Genomic DNA, 18,852 nt, shown 5'->3' with positions numbered 1-18,852 from the left:
GATTATTTGATGAAACTGAATATCTAAATATATTTGTGAAACACTTGCAGAAAGAAGTTATTCCATCATTTTAATATTTAACTCATATCTATATGTAAAATATATGTTTTTTACAATGTAATATGACTTAAAATTACAAATCACTCTTCTCTAACACATGTATTTTTTTAAAACAGTCAAATTAGCGCCATCCCTTGGAAAATAAATGATACTACGCCCTGGTGCATTTTGAACACGGTTTATCCTTGACAGGAATTGCTGGGTGCTGTAGTTTATCCTTTGCTGACTTCGAACCAAAGGGTGACTGGATCCAAAACTGGTCCCCCAGTTATCCGTAGGGCACACACAAAGTGACACTGAGAAATAATTGATCTTATGCTGAAATCAGCCGAATTCACCACTCTAAGCGTCCACTTAAGTATTTATTTCTAAATAAGTGTTAAACAAATGTGTAATTCGGAACTAAATATTGAATCTAAATAATAAATCTTGAAAGAAAATCTGAGAAAATGTTGCTGTCCTTTGCAGTGTGTGCAACTTTACATACGAGAGGCCATACCACTCCACTACCATCAGCGACTTTGAAATGAATACACAAGAATCGAAAAATGGAAATAAGGCCTTTATTCTTTTCCAGTCACTTTTAGTAAAATATAGTGGCAGTAGTATTTTCAAATCCTGATCAGTACTTTACCAAGTCAATGCATAAATGCACTATAGCAATTGAATATTAATGTTTTTTTGCTTTAAGGATAAAACACATCGAAACACACATTCCAACAAACTGTTATACAAGACAAAGAAGGAACAAAACTGAAAAAAACATTTTCAAACCGGACTGCCCTAAAAAAGCCATATATTAAAATAAGCTATTACAAAATATTCATTTATGCAAGGCAGTGAATTATAGTAAGCATACTATGTTAAAAAAAGGAAAAAAACACAGCCACAAGATACTCATCCACATACAGAATCATGTTCAATTTTTAAAACATCCCTTATATACCAGAAAACCCTTTGAAAAATGTTAAACATTGTTGTTAAAAATATAAAGCTTTACTAATGGCAGGTTGTTTGAATCTGGACTAGTAAGGAGAATTAGTAGGTGGCACCTGTACTGTTGGATGAGAAGGAGTAGTTGTACGTCGATGTATAATCTACACTGCCTCTCCGAGATCCACTTCTGGATCCAGACCGAGAACTTGGGTTGGAGACATTGTAGGGGCTGCTGAGTCCCTTTGATGACACTGAGGAGGCCTGCAGCATCTTCATACCATTGCTCTCTTCCACCATGCAGCCATCCATGGCTTCCTTGTAGGAGATCTTCAGTTTGGTCTTGGGACAGGTCAGGTTTTTTGGATAGTTACGGGTATCTTGAAGTTTCTGCGCTCCAAGCCCATCCAACCAACTTTTGCGGATGGCCTCCTCCATGGTAATGCGTTGTCCAGTGCTAGGATCTACCAGGCCTCCGGTCAAGTGTTGAAACTCCAGGAACCGTTGCCCAGCCTCGTAAGGTAGCCATGTCTCTTTCACTGCCTCTGCTGCGGACATCTTTCTCTTAGTTTTTACATCCTCAAAACCCATGTAAGCTTTCTGTGAGGCCTTCAGCTTATTGGCCATGGCTTCGTCGAGGACACACTGATGGACAGCGTCATTCAGCGTTAGCCTCTGGCCAGTTGCGGGATTGATGATTCCTCCAGTGCATGCCTGAGCCTCCAGGAGCCTCTGTGCTGTAAGGGTATCCACTATGCCTCTTCGGTGTGCTTCGGGAATGGTTATTTTCTCCATAGTCTCGGTGTCAAAAATGGCAGCCACCGGGCTCTGGTCATCAAACATCTCAGGGGGAGAGACTGTAATGGAAATACTGTCAAAGCGTTTACGAACGGTAGGAGAGGACGGTCTAGCCTGGGTGGGACTGGTGCAAGTAATCACATCTTCAGCACTGCTGGCTGTAATTGTCATCTCGCTGCTGCTGCTTCTGCTAGATACATGGTCAGCAAACTGGGTCAATGTTAATTTTCCTTCCCGATACTTATCCAGCGTGTTCTGGTCAACAATGCCACGTTCCAAGGAGTCCTGTATGTCATACTGGGTTCCCGTTTTTCTATCGACTATCACCAAGCGTGTAGAGCCGTCTGATCCCTTGATGGTGATTTCTTCCCATTCACATTCCTGTTCTGACAAGTCCAGAAAGGTGTCGTAGTCGATCAACTCACGGTGATAGGCCTCCCTTACGGACATCTCCAGATCGGTGTCTGGGTCAACAATCACTACACGCCTCTTGCGGAGGACGTTGCTTCGACTCTCTTGTAATGTTTGAGCTTTCGTCTTGTCTTTAAGAGGGAGGAGTACAAGGCCAGTCTTTGGATCAGTAATGCACCTCTCCTTCAGCTGGATATAGGTTAAGTTCTCCTTTGTGTTAGGGTCAAAGAACCCCTTTGTGTCATCCCCTTCATAGGATAGTATTTCATTCATCTCCTCATCAAAATATCCTCGTTTGTAAGCAACTGAGACATTGATGCGATGGCTTTTTACCGGGTCAATAATCCCACCGCTGGCAATCTGAGCCTCAAGAAGACGGATTCCATGGCCTCTCTCAATAAGACCTTTTTCAATAGCCTCAAAAAGGGAGATTTTCTTTACTGTTGAAGGGTCTTCGTATCCAGTGACTGCTCTTTCTGCTGATAGCAATTTATTCTTAAATTCTTTTCCTATAAGACCTCTCTGTGTGGCCTCATCTACTGTCAAGAAGATATTGTTGACCGGGTCAACAATGAAGCCAGATGCAGCTTGGGCTTCAAGAAGCTCTAAAGTGGTTCCCCTCATAAGCAGACCTTCCTTCATTGCTTGATAAAAAGGCCATATTCTGTCATTGGCCTCATCATAGATCCCTGCGATACAGGTGGATCCGTAAAGGTAAGACTTTAGCTTCTTCTCAATATCTCGAGGAGTGAGTTCCCCTTTTTTCAGCTTTATCATATCTTTTTCGTCAAGCAATCCAGATTTCACCAGGTCTGTCACATGGACTGGTCCACGAATCCCCTTTACGGTCATGGACTTTTCTTGGCCATGAAGCAAGAGTAAACCATGGACAGGTTCCACAATACACTTTCCCCTAAGGTCACTATAACTTATCTTTTCTTCTGTTGTAGGATCAATATAAATTGCGGGTTTTCTGTCCAAAGCCCTGTAGAGCTCCTCGTCAATAAGATTGCGATCCAGGGCCAAATCTTTTGGCAGGAACACACTCAGAACGGGGTCCAATATGCCTCCAACAGACTCCTGAGCTTGGAGCAAGCGGAGTGTTGTCTCCTTGTCGATGCGGCCTTGTTTGCAAGCCTGGCCTACAGATAGCACTTTACCTGTGTAAGGATCTTTGAAACCAACACTTGCAGCTTCAGCTTTCACTAAGATGTCTCTGTCTTGTGTGTCCACGATCCCTCTGGAACAAGCAGTATCCACAGGCATCTTGTCATTAAAAGCAGGGTCTGCTATGTAGCCTGTTGCTGCTTGGGCCTCCAACAACATACGTGCACTCTCTGGGCTGAGGAGATTTTTGTTTTTGGCTTCGGTGAATGGGATTTTCCCTTGACAACCTGTTGTCATGCCGGCAATAATGCCAGTACCCTTTAGATTCACCTGGATCTCAACGGCTACCTCGTCAACTGTCTTTTTCCCTTGCAACAGCAGTTCTAGAGTCGCCTTGCTGATGATACCGCAGTCACATAGCTGGTGGGCTGTGACTTTGCGGCGTACCCCATCAAATACAAGCTTAGAAGGGTCAATTGTTGCAATCTTCATATCTGTCTGCGTCTGTCTGCTCAACGTACTCGGCCTTCTCTGTAACTTTTCTATCTCCCTTAGCAGAATATCTCTCTTGTTAGAAAGTTCTGTCACCTCCTTCTCAGAGCTCATCAGCCTGCTCTTGTAACGTTCCTCAACAGTTCTCAGCTCTCTCATCAACCTCTCAATCTCATTCTTTAGACCTGACCTATCTTGATCTGTCTTGGACCTATCCAACTCCCACTGCCTGAGCTGAGTCTCTTTCAGCTCATACTGGCTCTTCAAAAGGTTGAAATCCTTTAGCACATTATTTTTCTCGTCGATCAAACGCTGCTTATTGCGAAGCTCAGTTTCCAGAGAGTGTTTGATTCGGGACAGTTCGTCTTCAAGGCGCTTCTGACGGAGTTTGTCCTGTTCCAGCAACTTGAGCTTCGAAAGCAAATCATCTCTCTCAAGCAACACCACACTGTACTTGCTTTGAGACTCGTGCACCATTCTGGATGTCTGTGGACAAATGAGCAAACAAGAAAGTTAAATGAGCAAAGAGCAGCTGACATAAAAAGCAACTACGTGAACTACAGTTACAGTGGACAGACAAACTTCCGTGATTGATTGATTCATCTTAAAATTCTAAGAAAAATTGCATAGAATTGTGTGTATAGTGTATACACATTCACCAAAATATGCAAATTCAAATAGGAAAAAGAACTGAAACTTAAATGAATGCATAGCGTAATTGTCATATTTGATTAAAATGCATTTAAGCTCTGAACAAAAGGAACTGCCTCTTAGAATGGGTTCCAAGCATCTACTGTAACAATACTATGCGTATAAGTATACATCAGAGGTGGGAGTAAGTCACAGACAATGTGTCAAAATTGCAATTAAGTCTCAAGTTAGAATTTACTGACTCAAATTTCCCACCTCTGGTAGTATAAGTTGCATTCTGTGACTGGTGATAGTTAAAAGCACATGCAATTCTGAGAAGCAGCAGGAATCAAATACTGACATCGTGTGTTTGATAGTAAAGCACAAATACTTTATGTTTAGTCCTGAATCTCTATTATTGTTCATGCATGTGCAGAAAATGGAAAAAGTGAAATGATGCAGAGGCAATCCTTCAGTGCAAACAAAAATACCTCAAAGGACTGCTTTTGGAATTTGTCTATTTCGACCATTAGCTTTTCTCTCTCCTTGGTCAGGTCGTTGATGAGAGCCTGGAGCTCGGCTGTCCTCTTGTTACTACTCTGAAGTTGGACATGCAAGGCTGAAATCTGAGATACATTTTCGCCATCGATGGCATCCCTGCTTAGCCTCAGCTGATCCCTTTCCTGCCTAAGAATCCTTAACTCATCCTCCAACCTCAGTTTCTCCTTCGTCAGGTTGTCTTTCAGAACCTTCAGACGTTCCATTTCAACTGTGCAATTGTTAAGATGGTGGGTTTTGTCCTCGATGGTTTTGTACAAACTTTCACTGCGCTGAGTTAGTTCCACAATCTGGAGTTGATCATGGTGAAGCTTCTGTTTCACTGCCTTCAGCTCGGCTGTTACAGCAGCCAGTTCGTCTTTGGTAACTTTGTGCTCCCTGAGGCTCTTGTCCCAAGCTTCCTGAAGGGCTTTGAGATCTTGTTCATATTTTGTTTCTTTGTTTGACACTTGGAGATGCATTGACTTGAGGCTTGTGATAGTGGTGGTGTATTCTTTGCAAGATAGCGTCACCCTTTCTAGCTCTGACTCCAGCCTCTTTCTACGCGTGAACTCTTCTTGCGTTGCCTTCTTTTGCTTCTCCACCTCTGCTGCCGTGGCATCCAGAGAGCATTGTAGTTCCCGAATACGGCTCTGGAGCCTGACAGCACTTTGCTCTGCCTTGTTTCGGTCACTTGTCTGCTTCTCTAATTCCACCCGGGTGATACGGATCTCCTTCTCAGACAATTTTAATTTGTTAATCGTCTCCAGGAAGGAATCGTTCTTCGCTTTTAGCTCTGCCTCAGATTGCCGTAGCGCGTTGATTTCCAATTCCAAGGCCCTCCTCTTCTTTCCTTCCTCTTCTACCTCTCGTGTGAGCATGCTGATCTGACGACCTTTTTCCTGAATATTTTTGTTAGCTTCCTTTAGCTTGAACTCATCCTCAGATCTCAGTTGAGTGATCGTCCTGATTTGCACCTCCAGCTCACTCCGCATCCTTGTCTCTTGAGTCAATGAATTCTTCTGCTGGTTGGTCTCTATTTCTGCTCTGTTTTTCTGCTCTTCAGCATGGGAGATGGAGAGTTTGAGTCTCCGGAGCTCATCTTCAAGACCTCTCTTCTCTCCAGTGAGCTTCTCGTACTGCCGCCTCAGCTCTTCCGAGTCCTCTTCCTTCCGCTGCGAGGCTTTCAGGATGGTGGTCTTGGTCACGTGGATCTGGGTCTCATATGTTTGCTTAAGTTGATTGATCTCCTGGGTGCACTGTGTTCTTACCTTTGAAATATCTGATTCGGCATTGCGGCGTAGTGCCGCCTCCTCCTCCAGCAGTATCTTCAGCCTCTCAAGTTCTCGTTCCTTATCCTTGACAGTCTTTTCCAGCTCAATCTTGAGCCAGTTTAGTTCATCCAGCTCTTTCTGTCTGCGGCGGACAGTCCCCTCATACTCTTCTTGTTGGCTGGTGTAGCGCTCTTCTGCAAGTCGTTTTTTCCTCTTTTCTTCCTCCAGCTGGTACTTAATGCGGTTGAGCTGGTCAGTCAAATCTTGGATCTGACCCTGGGTACCTTCTAGGGTCTCCTTGGCAGTAGACACTTTTACTAACCAGGATCTCTTCACTTCTTCTTGAGAAATGAGCTGGTCTTTTGACTGGCTGAGTTCTAGCTTGAGGCGGGCCAAGGCATCCTCCAGAGACTTATTTTTCCCGCCACTATCTCCGAGCTGCTCCTTGAGGCGCCTTAGTTCCTCTTCCAGCAGCTCAATCCTGGTGTTTCTAATCTGTGAATGGACAACTCTTTTAGGTCACTATGATATTTTATCTTTTGTCCAACATACTGAATAGTATCCAATTTTACCTTCAGCTCTTCCATGTTCTTCAACAACTCCCCAAGAAACTTGTAGTAGTCACCTGAGCGAGTAAGGAGCTCGATATAGTGGGACTGGAGGTCAGAAGCCTGATAGGAAGTAAAATTACAGAATGAGCTTTCCTGTATAGTAAAGAATTCTACCTGGTTACTTGGGGGGTGGAGGCCTACAAAGGTGCCAATTGATTTAATATTTTATTTTGTGAAGAAACACTTTCAACAAAATTGTCTTGACAATGACATCACAGGTTATGAAACATACTGTAGAAATAATATTGTATAAAAAGTAAAAGCACCTTCAATATTGTGGGGGCTCTCCTTATCTTTTACAAAAGCATTTAAAGCGAGCAGTGTATTAATGCACTGACTAAATAACCTTAAAAACATACCTCTTGTCTGATAACAGTAGCGGGGGACTTCAGCATGGTTCTCTTGATTGGAATATTAAGGAGTGTTTCTAGGCCAGAACTGTAAGAAGCCAGCTGCAGCTCATAGTCCTGAAAAATGTGAAGAAAGGGGGAAGAAGATAAGGTTGTTTATTTGTGCTTAAGGCATTGTGTTATGCTGAGAATCCTTTTTTGGAGGGGCTAGAGTGTTTAAACCTAACCAACCTTAATGCAGCCAGCGCATGTGTCTGAATCTTTCTGGACATCCTCAACATTGTCCTTCTTTCCTTTAATTTCACCATAAAGTATCTGGGGGGATGGTATATTAAATTATAAATGACACTTTTCCAGTTCACAGTAGATACGTGCAAATAAGTAAACAACGGTGGAAACATGCCTTCTGCTGGTTTAGGTAGTCCATCACCATCTGGATGTTAGTGAATTTAACACTCTGAAGGGTGTCCTGGCGCTTCCGGGCATTGTTTATCCACTGGTCCATGGAAACGCTTTTCTGCTGGTAATTTGTCAGCTGCTTTTCATGCTTCTCCAAATCCCACAATCTGAAAGAGGAAAGCGTAGGAGGAGGAAGGATGATGGGATATTTTTAAAATGTGTTACCAGAAGCAACACAATAATGAGATGTGACAATGTACTAACCGGGTGTCAATTTGACTTTGGATGCGGCGCCAGCGGTCAGAAAGCTGACCTACAAGCTCTGCGTATTTGGACAAGTCCACATCGCACCTGTGGAAGGACTCTGAGACTTGACCGTTCCATTGAACTGCTTTGGCCAGCTCAGACTCAATAGAGGTCAGCAAGTCTTTTTTGTGGTCTAGCTCGATTTTCATTTGCTAAAAGAGAGAATATTGACATTTGACATCTTTAGAAATAAAATGTATAATACTCAATGTGGCCTATACATGAAGAAACATGGTTTTCTTGTAAAATTTTGTGCCTCAGCTAGTATTCAAACAAAGGTCGCATAATCTATTACATTGCATATTGCAAGGGATCAATTGTTAGCCATTTTCAACACTTTATATTGATCAATGTGTGTAAAAAAAAAACACTCCCATGTGTGAACTGGCAAGTATGTTCAACATTTCAATAGTAAATATGTTAGACATTTTGGCTTAACGCAAATAATGTGTGCCTTGGCTATATAAAATTTTCTGACAGCATTTTTCTGCTCAATTTTACATTAGCACAGAAACTACAGTTTCAAACATTGGGCATAAAAAACAACAACTTTCTAATTGATTGTTAATATCCCGAATAATTAATGTTGCAAAGGAAGACAAAATGTTTATAAACCTTCAAAGTACTCTGGTAGTTTCCCAGCTCACGCATGTCCAGCGAGGTGGTTTCTTTTTCCGTCAGACGGGCCTCGTTGACTTTGACAATGTCTTCAACCTGCAGAAGTGACTCGAGCAAGGACTTGAGCGCCGACAATCTGTTAACAACCATGTGACATCAGCCATTTAAATAGCATTAAAAATTAATGTATGGTATAGTATTGCAAAAAGGAATACTAGGCACCTTTGGATGTAAGCTGAGTAGAGCCCCTGCAGACCACCCAGTTTCTGGCTGATGATTTCCAGCTCTGAACGCAGAAACTTGGCTTGCTCACAGTCCGGAGGAATCCCTTCCAACTGCTTAATAATCTTCTCTCTCAGTCGCAGGTATTCGTCATGAATGGAGTCCAAATTTTGGTGCACAATCTGGACATCAATGTTGTACAACACATTAAATTCAGCAAGACTACTCTATTCGGCACCATCATATTTTGTGAATGACATGCCTGAAGTTGTTCAATGTGAACCAAGCAGTCTTTCAAACTGTTTTCCCCAGAGCAAATGTGTAGATGGCCGGTGAGTCCAGACTCGGCCAGTTCTAATCTCTGCCGAAGCAACTGAAGACTGCTGAGCAGTGCGATGCTGAGTGCGTGGATTTTGGTAGGTGCAGGTTTAGTTTCCGGCTTGGGTTCATCTTCAAAGCAAAAAAAAAAAGCATTTTAAAAAGGGACTTGAAAGTTTTTTTTAAAAAAGGGCTAGATCAGTTAAAGTAAATTGAACAACTCACTGTAGCCAGTTAGCTGGATAACCAAGGTATCGTAATGGTTCTGGGCTTTATCAAAGTGGTTCTGGATGGTGATTTTATCATCTTCTCCAAAAAGATCAGAACTTTGACTGGTACGCAGAAACTCTTGGTAGTGGGTCTCCAGTCTTTTGATGATGCTGCGGTACTCCTCGGGACGCATTTTAGATATCTGCCGGGCAAATGACGACATAGGATTATGAGCAAAATCAGACTTCAATTGTTGTCAATATTATAATATTACCATAGAAAAGGTTAGAGAGTTGATGTAGTTGACGTCTTTGAGGCAGTACTGCCAAGAGATGAGGCTCTTGATGTTAATATACAACTGATTCCAGATGCCCAGAATGGCCTCATAATACTGCTCATTCCTGAGGAACAGAGTAATCGTAGGAATTCATGTGTATTTGTGACATATCAATAGTGTGCAATCCTACTACTACTCTTACTTCTTGGCGAGGCCGATGCTGAGGGGGTTTGGAGGTGGGATCAACAGACACACAGAAGGAATCAACATGTCCAGACCACCTGGTCCCGTCACAAGCCACTTGCTGCGCTGCGTGTTGTCTTTCAGTATACCCTCGTTCCCTTTCAGTATCCCTTTCTGTCAAAACAGAAATAAAACCCATTCAAAACAAAATATTTCAAGTCCATATCTTAGATTAAAGTTCTTAGTAAAAGTATTTTGGATTTGTTCAAATATGTCACTATACTGACTAAATTAGTGGTTATTTCTGATGGGAAATTTTACCAAACATTTCATATTTGTTAGTTTGTGTTACATAGTAGGGGATGGTTTGAATATCCTCTCAAATTAGCAAGTGTAGCATATTGCACTCTGAGGACTCACCTGGTCCTGCTTGAAGTCACACAAAGCTTGGACCATGATGGGGTTGCCGCCTGTTGTCGGCTCCTCAGGGTTCCGTGGTTTCAGCCTTACAATAGTCTTGGACTTGTTGACCAGGCTTTGTACCTGTCTCTTGTTCTCCATTATGCGCTCCTTCTCTTTCTGTGGACAGTAAAAAAAAATGTGCTCTAATCAAAAACGATTTAAATGAGCATGTGGTATTTACGTATGTTATCTACTAATCCCCAATGTAATTTTAGCAACAATTTACTGAAGCTAATTGTCGCAATTTAGTTCAAATAGGACTGCAAATTTAGGTTTGGATGATGTCATTTTCTGACTTGTTTCTTTTTCAAAGAAAACAGAAGAAAATGTGTGTTGGGGTTATTTTGGGTACTATTATAAATGTGCTTGAAATATTAATCATTATATGTGGAATATTAATCATTATATGTATATGTGAAATATTAATCATTATAAGCTTGAAAAACGCTTAGTATAATTGTTACCAAAGGACACTTCCCCCTGCAGCTGGCTCAGAGGACGTTTAATTGTTTTGCCCTGATCCGAGGACTATAGACTTGACATCTCACCCAGTCCCTGGCTCCGAGGACTGTTGACTCGGATTAAAACCTCGACCCTTTACCCAGTCGCAAATTCACAATGAAGATCTGTGAAGGACTCTTAAATTGTTTTGACTTGGAATTCTTCAGCAGATGGTTATCGAATCAACCTCCGAAAATACTCGCTGATTGTTTTAAAATTGTGTTGCTCGGTTCACCTAATATGGAATTGTTTTGCTGAATGGAGGCTTGCTTGTTTAAATTCTTATGCAGTTGTTTTTGGTTGCCGACCTTAATTGTAGTTCTGAATACCTGATATGCAATTGTTGTTGCAGTTGTTCTTTGACCTTAATTGTGTTATTCGGTTAGCGCTTATGTAATTGTTTTGAATAAGATAACCTTAATTGTTTTGATTCTAATGCAACTAAATGGACAGGAGAGGAGGTCTTTCTTTAGAATAATCTGTGACGAGGACGAGTCAGGATGGATTCTCACTTGCAAGTTAACGCTGGATTATGTGCTTTGATGTCTTTCCTTTTGTTAAAGTATATCTATTAATGAACCTATCAGTGTGTTTGTATTTGTACTCATTTTATTAGGAAGTGGGCTTGCTTTTTTGTTTTGTTTTTTTGTGACCATTATGAGCACTTTGTCAGAGGAACAGAGAGAAACTTTGTTGTTGTTTTATTCCATTTCTTCAGATCAGTACTAGTCTGTACCCCAAGGTAAGATGACCCTTGACTGGTAAAACGATCTAAAATTTATAACGTATTCAAAATCAAGTTCTTAACATGGCATTTGTCTAAATGCATGAGTAAATTCCATATTATAGGATTTGTGGTACCTCCAAGTGTTTTAGGAGCTCCATAAGATTTTCCAGTTGGGTGTTCTTGTTGCATGTGAATTTGGTCTGAATGTTATCACGGTCCTTCTTCAGCTTCTCGTAGGTCTCATTTGCCTCTTTGAAAAACTAAGAAGAATTAAGCAAAAAGTTACTTTTGACCATATATTGTATTATGAACCCAATCTGGTGCCGTTCCAATGCAGGACTAATTAGTGCTTACTTGGCTGTAGGCAGCATTCTCCTTCAAATGAACATGAATACACTTGGTAATCTGGAGAAGCCAGCTCCACTGGGTTTGTAAGGTGTCCATGTATGCCTGAGGGCAAGACATACACGTTAGTACAGCTGTGAAAAACTTATGTATTACTGACTTCAAATGTAAAATCTTTAAATTGATGTTGTTTTTAAACAAACTAGTATGTAACTACGTACATCCACTAATTGACCTGATCGCTCAACTCACCTCAATCTTGTCCGAGGCTGGATGGTTGTTGCTTAGTAGGCCATCTGATTTCACCTTCAGCTTGTTTAGGTCTTTCTCCTTCTCCTCTAGATCTTTCATGAGCCTCTGTGTGGGGGAAAAAATGGTAAAGGACGAATACGAAGGGGTGGCAGGATGACTGCAAACTTACAGAGTAGCTCTCTTGCTTCTTGGGGATGTACTGTTCAATGTTTTTGTCTCCCCAGTCAAAGACCAGCTCTTCCTCTTCTTTCTCGTTCACCCACATGATGGCACGGGAGATCTCTTCGATGATGCTCTGCAGCTCACGCAACTGATTCACTCGACTGTGGGACATTTTCTAAGATCAAATGCACGGTAAATGAAAGCTCAATTTAACTAGAAATTCCTGGTGCATAGTGGTTTTATTTTTTTCCTACCTGCAGACTGTCCCATTCTTGTTCAATAACGTAAAGGTTGGGCTTGTCACCCCTCATTCCCTAAAGATGATTTACATTACTTTTTATTTTTACACAAGTTCACTTGAGAGGATTTTTGAGACAACAGATACAAAAAAGATTACAGTAAAGTGGAGATAAATGTGGCTAATTACCAGTTCGTCTCGAGCACGGTCTACCTCCTGGCTCCTTTGAATAGTGCTGTGGAATTTGTTGTGGCTCATAATTTGTTTGTCGATGGTGGCCGAGTCATCCCCCCACGGAGCTGTCTGAATCATTCGCTGGAACCAAATGTTAAATTAGTACCTTTTTTTAGACAATGAAATTTACGCATCTCCTTGTTTGTCATTTCATAATTTCCAATAATGTGCTACTAAACTGTATTAAAGCAGAACCAACACACTTGAACATTAGGGAAGCTATGGGCAGTCATGAAGCAGAACTCCAAATTCAAGCCTAGCATTATCTTCTTTGTCCTCTAGATGGCCTCATATGCCAATCTAACATCCATTTATAAGAAGGAAACTATTCCAACTATGTCCCTCTTTGTTCAGCCCTGGTCTTTTGATAAGAACAACCTCTGCCTGTCCCTGCACTTTACTCCCATTTTTTTTCTACGCTCGCTTTTCTTTCAAGCCTTTGTTCGCCCACCACTCCCTTCTTCCGTGCTTACTGAACTGAAGCCACACATGACGACGGCCTTTCACCAGCACCACAAAAAACTCCAGTTAAAGGCAGTCAAATCGGATCAGTTGTCACATTAGTGCCAGTAAATAGAATTTTTAAGGTTTTTACAAGAGTGTGGGGGCTGAGATTTGGACTGCAGAGCCTAGAAAAGGTCAGGAGGACATTTTCCCATAAATGTGTGGACCTGCCCAGAGTCTCTGACATCTGACTGATGAGTGTCAAATTTCACATACGTTTACTCTTCTTTTCGTCCCCCCCCCCACACGAAGCCACACTCCCTCATCAACCTCAACCCCCTTCCACGTCATTGTTTCACTCTCAGGCCTCAGTGACCGGCAGATCGGGTTTTGGCAGTGTGTCAATATGGTTTCAGTTACTAGCAGGTCAGGAGTGATAGGAGAGAGGAGTAATGGTGAATGAACACCTTATTCCCCCTCTTCCTAGTCTTAGACATGCAATTATTCAAACAGCTTGAGCAACTTCAACCTGGTGATGCCAAAACGTCAAACGTGTTGCAACAAGGCCATGTTATAAAAGAAAACACATTCACATCTCATTAGTGTTTAGGATCGTCTGTATACATGGCAATAACCATGGCAAAATTCACAAAATATTTGATGCCCTTTAAATGAAAAAGGTTTAGAATTTTTTACAGATTGACAGCAAAATGTTGCTTTTGTCAAAATGAACTTCCTCAGCTCACATGTACTAGTTTCTTAGCACCCAGATCCAACAATATGATCATATTAATTTGTTCTTGACTCCCCAAACACACACACACACATAAAGCAATTAAATAAATGTTCCAAAGATAAACAGAGGAGAGGTAAACAAAATATAAATTGGGAAAAATATTGAAATGCCTTGTAATTGACAAGCCATATTGCACTGTGTTCCTGCATCCCCTGCCTTCTATATATGATTAAATTTCTAAAGGTCCCCAAACCATATTTTATTATCTTACTTTCTGCTGGCTAATCCAGGCCATGGCATCTTTGAAGACCCTACCGCCCTCTGCTGCACCCAAACTACCAGCCGAGTTCTGTTTGATGGTCATCGTGCCCATTAGTTGTTGGATACCGTCATGCATGTGCTCCAGCTGGTTTACACTGCAAGATTACAATTAAATGTTCATTATTGCCGAGTAAGTCCAAGTCATCAAGTAAGAATAGCAAACTTCTGTCTCACCTGGCAAATACGTCGTTGGGTATGCGCATCTGCTGGAGATCCATGCCGCACGTCCTTAACAGCTCTATATGGTCACCCGCTAGCATCAGCATCTTGTCGGCCTCCGCGCGTGGACCACCCTGCCACATCGATGAATAAATGTGAGTTGCGTTCGGTGCTTTCTAGCAATCACCATTATTATATATTTTTTCATTCATTCATTTTCTGAACCGCTTTATCCTCACTAGGGTAGCAGGGGGTGCTGGAGCCTATCCCAGCCAACTTCGGGCCAGAGGCGGGGGACACCCTGAATTGATGCCCAGCCGATCGCAGAGCACGAGGAGACGGGCATCCATTCACGCTCACACTCATACCTAGGGGCAATTTAGAGTGTCCAATCAGCCTAGCATGCATGTTTTTTGGAATTTAGGAGGAAACCGGAGTACCCGGGGAAAACCCACGCAGGCCCAGGGAGAACATGCAAACTCCACACTGGTGGACCGACCTGGTTTTGAACCCAGGACCCTAGAGCTGTGAGGTTGAGGTCATAACCACTCAAGCCGATGGGCCACCCTATTCTATTCTATTTGGTATGTCAATAATCATCTTATTAGTGTCACGCAGTCAACAACCGACCAATTTTTTTTCAAGCAAATGAGATGCAACTTACACTCTGGAGGATCATTTTTGCCCTTAGCAGGTACTCCTGACTCATGGTTTTCAGCTGCGTTACTTTTTCCTGCATGTCCTCCATACTGTAATGCGAGAAAGCAATAAATACTCCCATCTTGTCATGACAACTTGATTATAACAGGTTGACAAACAAATGGCTCATTCTAAAAGCTTTAAAGCTATGTGGTTATATTGCTGACTTAAGATAGATCTGTGTTTGTCTACCTTTTTTGAGCCTACATGACAAACTGTATTTCATATTTTGGAGGAAAAAAAATCACAAAATCCCCCATGCATGTTATTTGCCATCTAGTGGAAGAGAATTTAATTGTTTTGCTCTTCACTATGCGAGGCTGGCATAGATACACCAACAAGACTCGTGTTATTTTATTTTAAGCAAATACAACAGTTGTCAAATAAGTTAATTTTCACACTCATGCACAACAGCAATAAATTTAACAAAACAGCCAGAAAATAATGTAAAGACGAAAACCATAAGGAGGTCACCATCAAACAAATAGTATTAGTATAACATTATTATTAAGGCTATTATAGATGTTTTTAAAGTTTTAATCAAAATACAAGTATAGAGTAAAGTTAAAAACTACTATTCAATAAAGCTGATATGAAATGATTTACATTTAAATATTCATGAAAAACACTTTGGTGAAAGCTTTTAAGGTTTTATGCTTAAGCTTCAGTTACTGAAGTCTCATAATGGCAATGCTTTATCTTTGGATTCACATCTAACCAAGCCAGAATTTGTTTTCGGCAACGAATTGCACCACTTTGGAAGTACTACCACTGAATATATAAGGAAATAGTACTGCAAAAGAGAAAAAGTAAAAGCTTCTACACTCTACGGATTACATTTGAGGTCACATTTTAATATTAGAAAGATTAAAGCATAATTCATGGAGTTTTGCGATTTTTGTTATTGCAGTACTTGTGTAATAAGCAATGGGTTTATGCACTATTCCTAACAGGGTTATTATCACAAGTATATCATTGATGATCGTTTGATGTGCGGAATTTGACTTCACTTGATTTCATACGTATAAATAAAATCTATACATTTATAATAACATCAACAAAGAAGGTCTTTTAATGATAAGATCAAACTACAGTTTGTATTCGTCCAAAGGTCTTACGGGATCATCCAGAACGCAGGATAGGGGAAATTAGGGAGGGGCGTTCCAAGTATTTCCTCTTTTGCTCGCAATGTTCAGCAACAGAATTTCATGGAAACAAAGTACCGATCACGATAAGGATTTCTTTTGCATAATGCTATTTCAGCAAATTTGCCAAAAGAGCCATAATTTTTTTCTTTCAAATTTGACTTTATCTATAAACTTGTTTTAGCCTTTTAACCACATCGCACGCAGTATAATGATATTTTAAACACATCCACTTGTTGTTGTGTGTGATCGATGAAAAGCAGCAGGTATTGATGGAAGGACTTACCTTACAAAACCACCTCCGCCGCCCCCACCAGACCCCATGCTAACTTGCATTTTCCGTCCGCCGGTGTTCCCACCGCCGTGCATGGAGGATCTGGAGTAGGACGTTTTGTACGTGTAGCCGCCGCCGTCTCCCACCTGAAACTCCCCTCCTTGGTGGCCATTCCCGGACACGAATACTTCATTCCTGAAGCTGGACGATGACAAGTCCGGTCGAGAATTACTCCGCTGGCCCATAGACGCCAACCTGGACGTGGAGCCGCCAAACATGCTCATTTCGGCCAGAAGTGGGGCGATGGGTCAGTTAAACTTTTTTTTTTGTCCTCAAGGGGTTAGGGGATTTTTAAAGAATGCCAGAAATGTTTGAGTATTTCTCGGAAAGACCGTGCGACCTTGTCCCCCCTGTGGCCGTCTCCTGGTGGGCAGGGTTTGGTCTGCTGTGAATAGGCGGAAGCTCCTCGCTTTTGGGTTGGTGAGAAACCACACCTTTTGAGTGTGTGTGAGTGTTTACGAAACACTCACTCTCGCAGCCAGGAAAAGAGAAGAGCACTCTCTCACTGCCATGGGAGTGAACAACTGACTGCGAGTACAAATTTTGATGAGTGAGGGAATTATGTGGTGCCTTGCATTTTCACATTTGGAACACCTTGAATCTATTTGTTATGACTAGAAGCTCCAGGTCAAAGTTAAAGTAAAAGCACTGGATCACATTTGACAAATACAATAAAAATATTTTCCCTGCACAATAGTAAACAGGTCCACCAATTTTAAATCATCAAACCAAATACAGACTGACTCTGATTGGCCCTTGTTGTAACCGGCCTTACTCCTCAAAATCAAATAGGATAGCCTCCACAACATATACATATATATTTATTTAAATTCAATAAATCCTCCGGCTCAGTGAAAGAGTGGTTGGCGTGTCGGCCTCACAGTTCTGGGGTGGAGGGTTCGATCCCAGGTGGCTCCTCACTGTGTGGAGTTTGCGTGGGTTTTCTCCAGGTACTCCGGTTTCCTCTCACTTTGTCACTTTTAAAGTACAAAAAGTCTCTGAATTCTTTTGACAACGTTGTTACACTGTTGCTAATCAATGAATATCAATGAGTTCAATGAGTATCAATGAAATCAATGACACAGTCCCGACGTGACGTTCCTATTGGTGCGTTCGGGACTCAGCTCTCTCACCACTGGTTTCCATATTTTAGCTCAGAGCCATATGCACCCATTATAAGAGCCACATGTGGCTTTCGAGCCATAGGTTCCCTACCCCTGCACCATAGTATTCAATCAGATAGTTGCTTGCTGGTTGCCTCTTTCTCCTGATTGGCTTGCCTTTGGATTATACTAGAACTATCTGCAAAAGTGTTGCTCAGGCTCCATTTTACAGCACAAGTTGCATGTTCCTACATGTTTAAAACTTCCATTGCTCCATTTGTTCTTGTTCATTCACATTCTGCTTCAACTATTAGCACCCAATCTTTGGATTATTGTGCTACGCAGAGTTCTTGCAAACACAAATTTCCAGTATGGTGACACTTTGTTCGCACCAATTTAAAACAAAGCAGAGGAGTGAGGAAAATGTATTCAGATAGCTGTGGTTGTGAAAAGAATGTGTCATCCCAGGTTCAACATTCTTGAGGTCACAAGCAGGTCCATTTGAGAAAGTTGAGTGACGAAAAGCAGGTGACAATTGTTGGTTGTTACCAGCCCTTCCCTCACGTCTGGCTGTGCGCTCTCACGCTGCCTAATTGCACAGTTTGCATGCAGCTACATGCAAGTAGGCGTGTCAGCCCTGTGTGAAAACAGTGTGGAGTACAAGGGTGGGTCTGCATGCATGTAGCAAAAGTGTCGAGAAAGTAACTAGTTTGTGCACACGTGTGTGTGAAAATACATGCATAGTATGAGTGCCCAGACCAGTGGAACAATCTTGCATTTAATATAGGTTTTATTTGCCTGTGAGGACTGACATTTAAATCAGTCGAGTGTTTCAGCAGTGTGTGACAAAAAAAATCAGGTATCTTGGACCTTTTTCAGTAGTAGGACTGAACTAGTGTGTCCATCATGAATATCCATAGATTATTTGAAAGCATTTAAATAGATTATTAGCAAACTAGTGGTGCTTTCCATCGTGAGTATGAAGGTATGAGCATTTCATTTATCTTTGGGCATGAAAAAAAATATTTGTGAGACAAATGTTTTTACTAGTGAGTGTTTCAGAGCCATACTGCAAAATAAAGTAGTTTTTTTGCATGAAATCATTGAGCTGCATGAGTGAGAGAATTTCAGTATACTGTATAAGTGTTTCTTTTAGTATTTGAGTGAGTCCTTAACTGAAATTTGCCCATGGTGTCCCTGATATACACTTACTGTAGAATGTCTGTAGTGACAGCAATAGACAATGTGCCCTGT

The 18,852-nt window shown here is 41.5% G+C and overlaps 2 protein-coding genes across 3 annotated transcripts in view; one reads left to right on the top strand and one right to left on the bottom strand.

The window, feature by feature from the left end:
- The window catches only part of LOC144085478 (solute carrier family 22 member 23-like), an 81,592-nt gene that overhangs the window by 34,380 nt on the left and 28,360 nt on the right, over window positions 1-18,852 (top strand). For both annotated transcript variants that reach the window (XM_077614793.1, XM_077614794.1), the window contains one exon: window positions 9,061-9,164. In XM_077614793.1, the coding sequence (XP_077470919.1) occupies window positions 9,144-9,164 (21 nt within the window). In that variant the 5' untranslated portion in view covers window positions 9,061-9,143. The remainder of the gene's footprint in view (window positions 1-9,060; window positions 9,165-18,852) is intronic.
- dspa (desmoplakin a) lies at window positions 610-16,889 on the bottom strand. Its single transcript, XM_077614789.1, has 24 exons — window positions 16,448-16,889; window positions 14,982-15,066; window positions 14,333-14,451; window positions 14,109-14,253; window positions 12,613-12,738; window positions 12,440-12,499; window positions 12,193-12,360; window positions 12,024-12,128; window positions 11,781-11,876; window positions 11,561-11,686; window positions 10,157-10,315; window positions 9,756-9,910; window positions 9,551-9,677; window positions 9,292-9,478; window positions 9,011-9,198; window positions 8,749-8,930; window positions 8,524-8,662; window positions 7,867-8,060; window positions 7,607-7,769; window positions 7,435-7,518; window positions 7,213-7,320; window positions 6,815-6,913; window positions 4,923-6,737; window positions 610-4,287 (listed from the first exon to the last, which is right to left on the bottom strand). Exons 1-24 carry the CDS (start codon window positions 16,717-16,719, stop codon window positions 1,099-1,101), a joined length of 8,091 nt encoding a protein of 2,696 aa, XP_077470915.1. The 5' UTR covers window positions 16,720-16,889; the 3' UTR covers window positions 610-1,098.

This window comes from Stigmatopora argus, chromosome 12 (assembly GCF_051989625.1).
Source record: "Stigmatopora argus isolate UIUO_Sarg chromosome 12, RoL_Sarg_1.0, whole genome shotgun sequence".
Classification (NCBI taxonomy): domain Eukaryota; kingdom Metazoa; phylum Chordata; class Actinopteri; order Syngnathiformes; family Syngnathidae; genus Stigmatopora; species Stigmatopora argus.
This window is presented reverse-complemented; position numbering and strand designations above follow the sequence as displayed.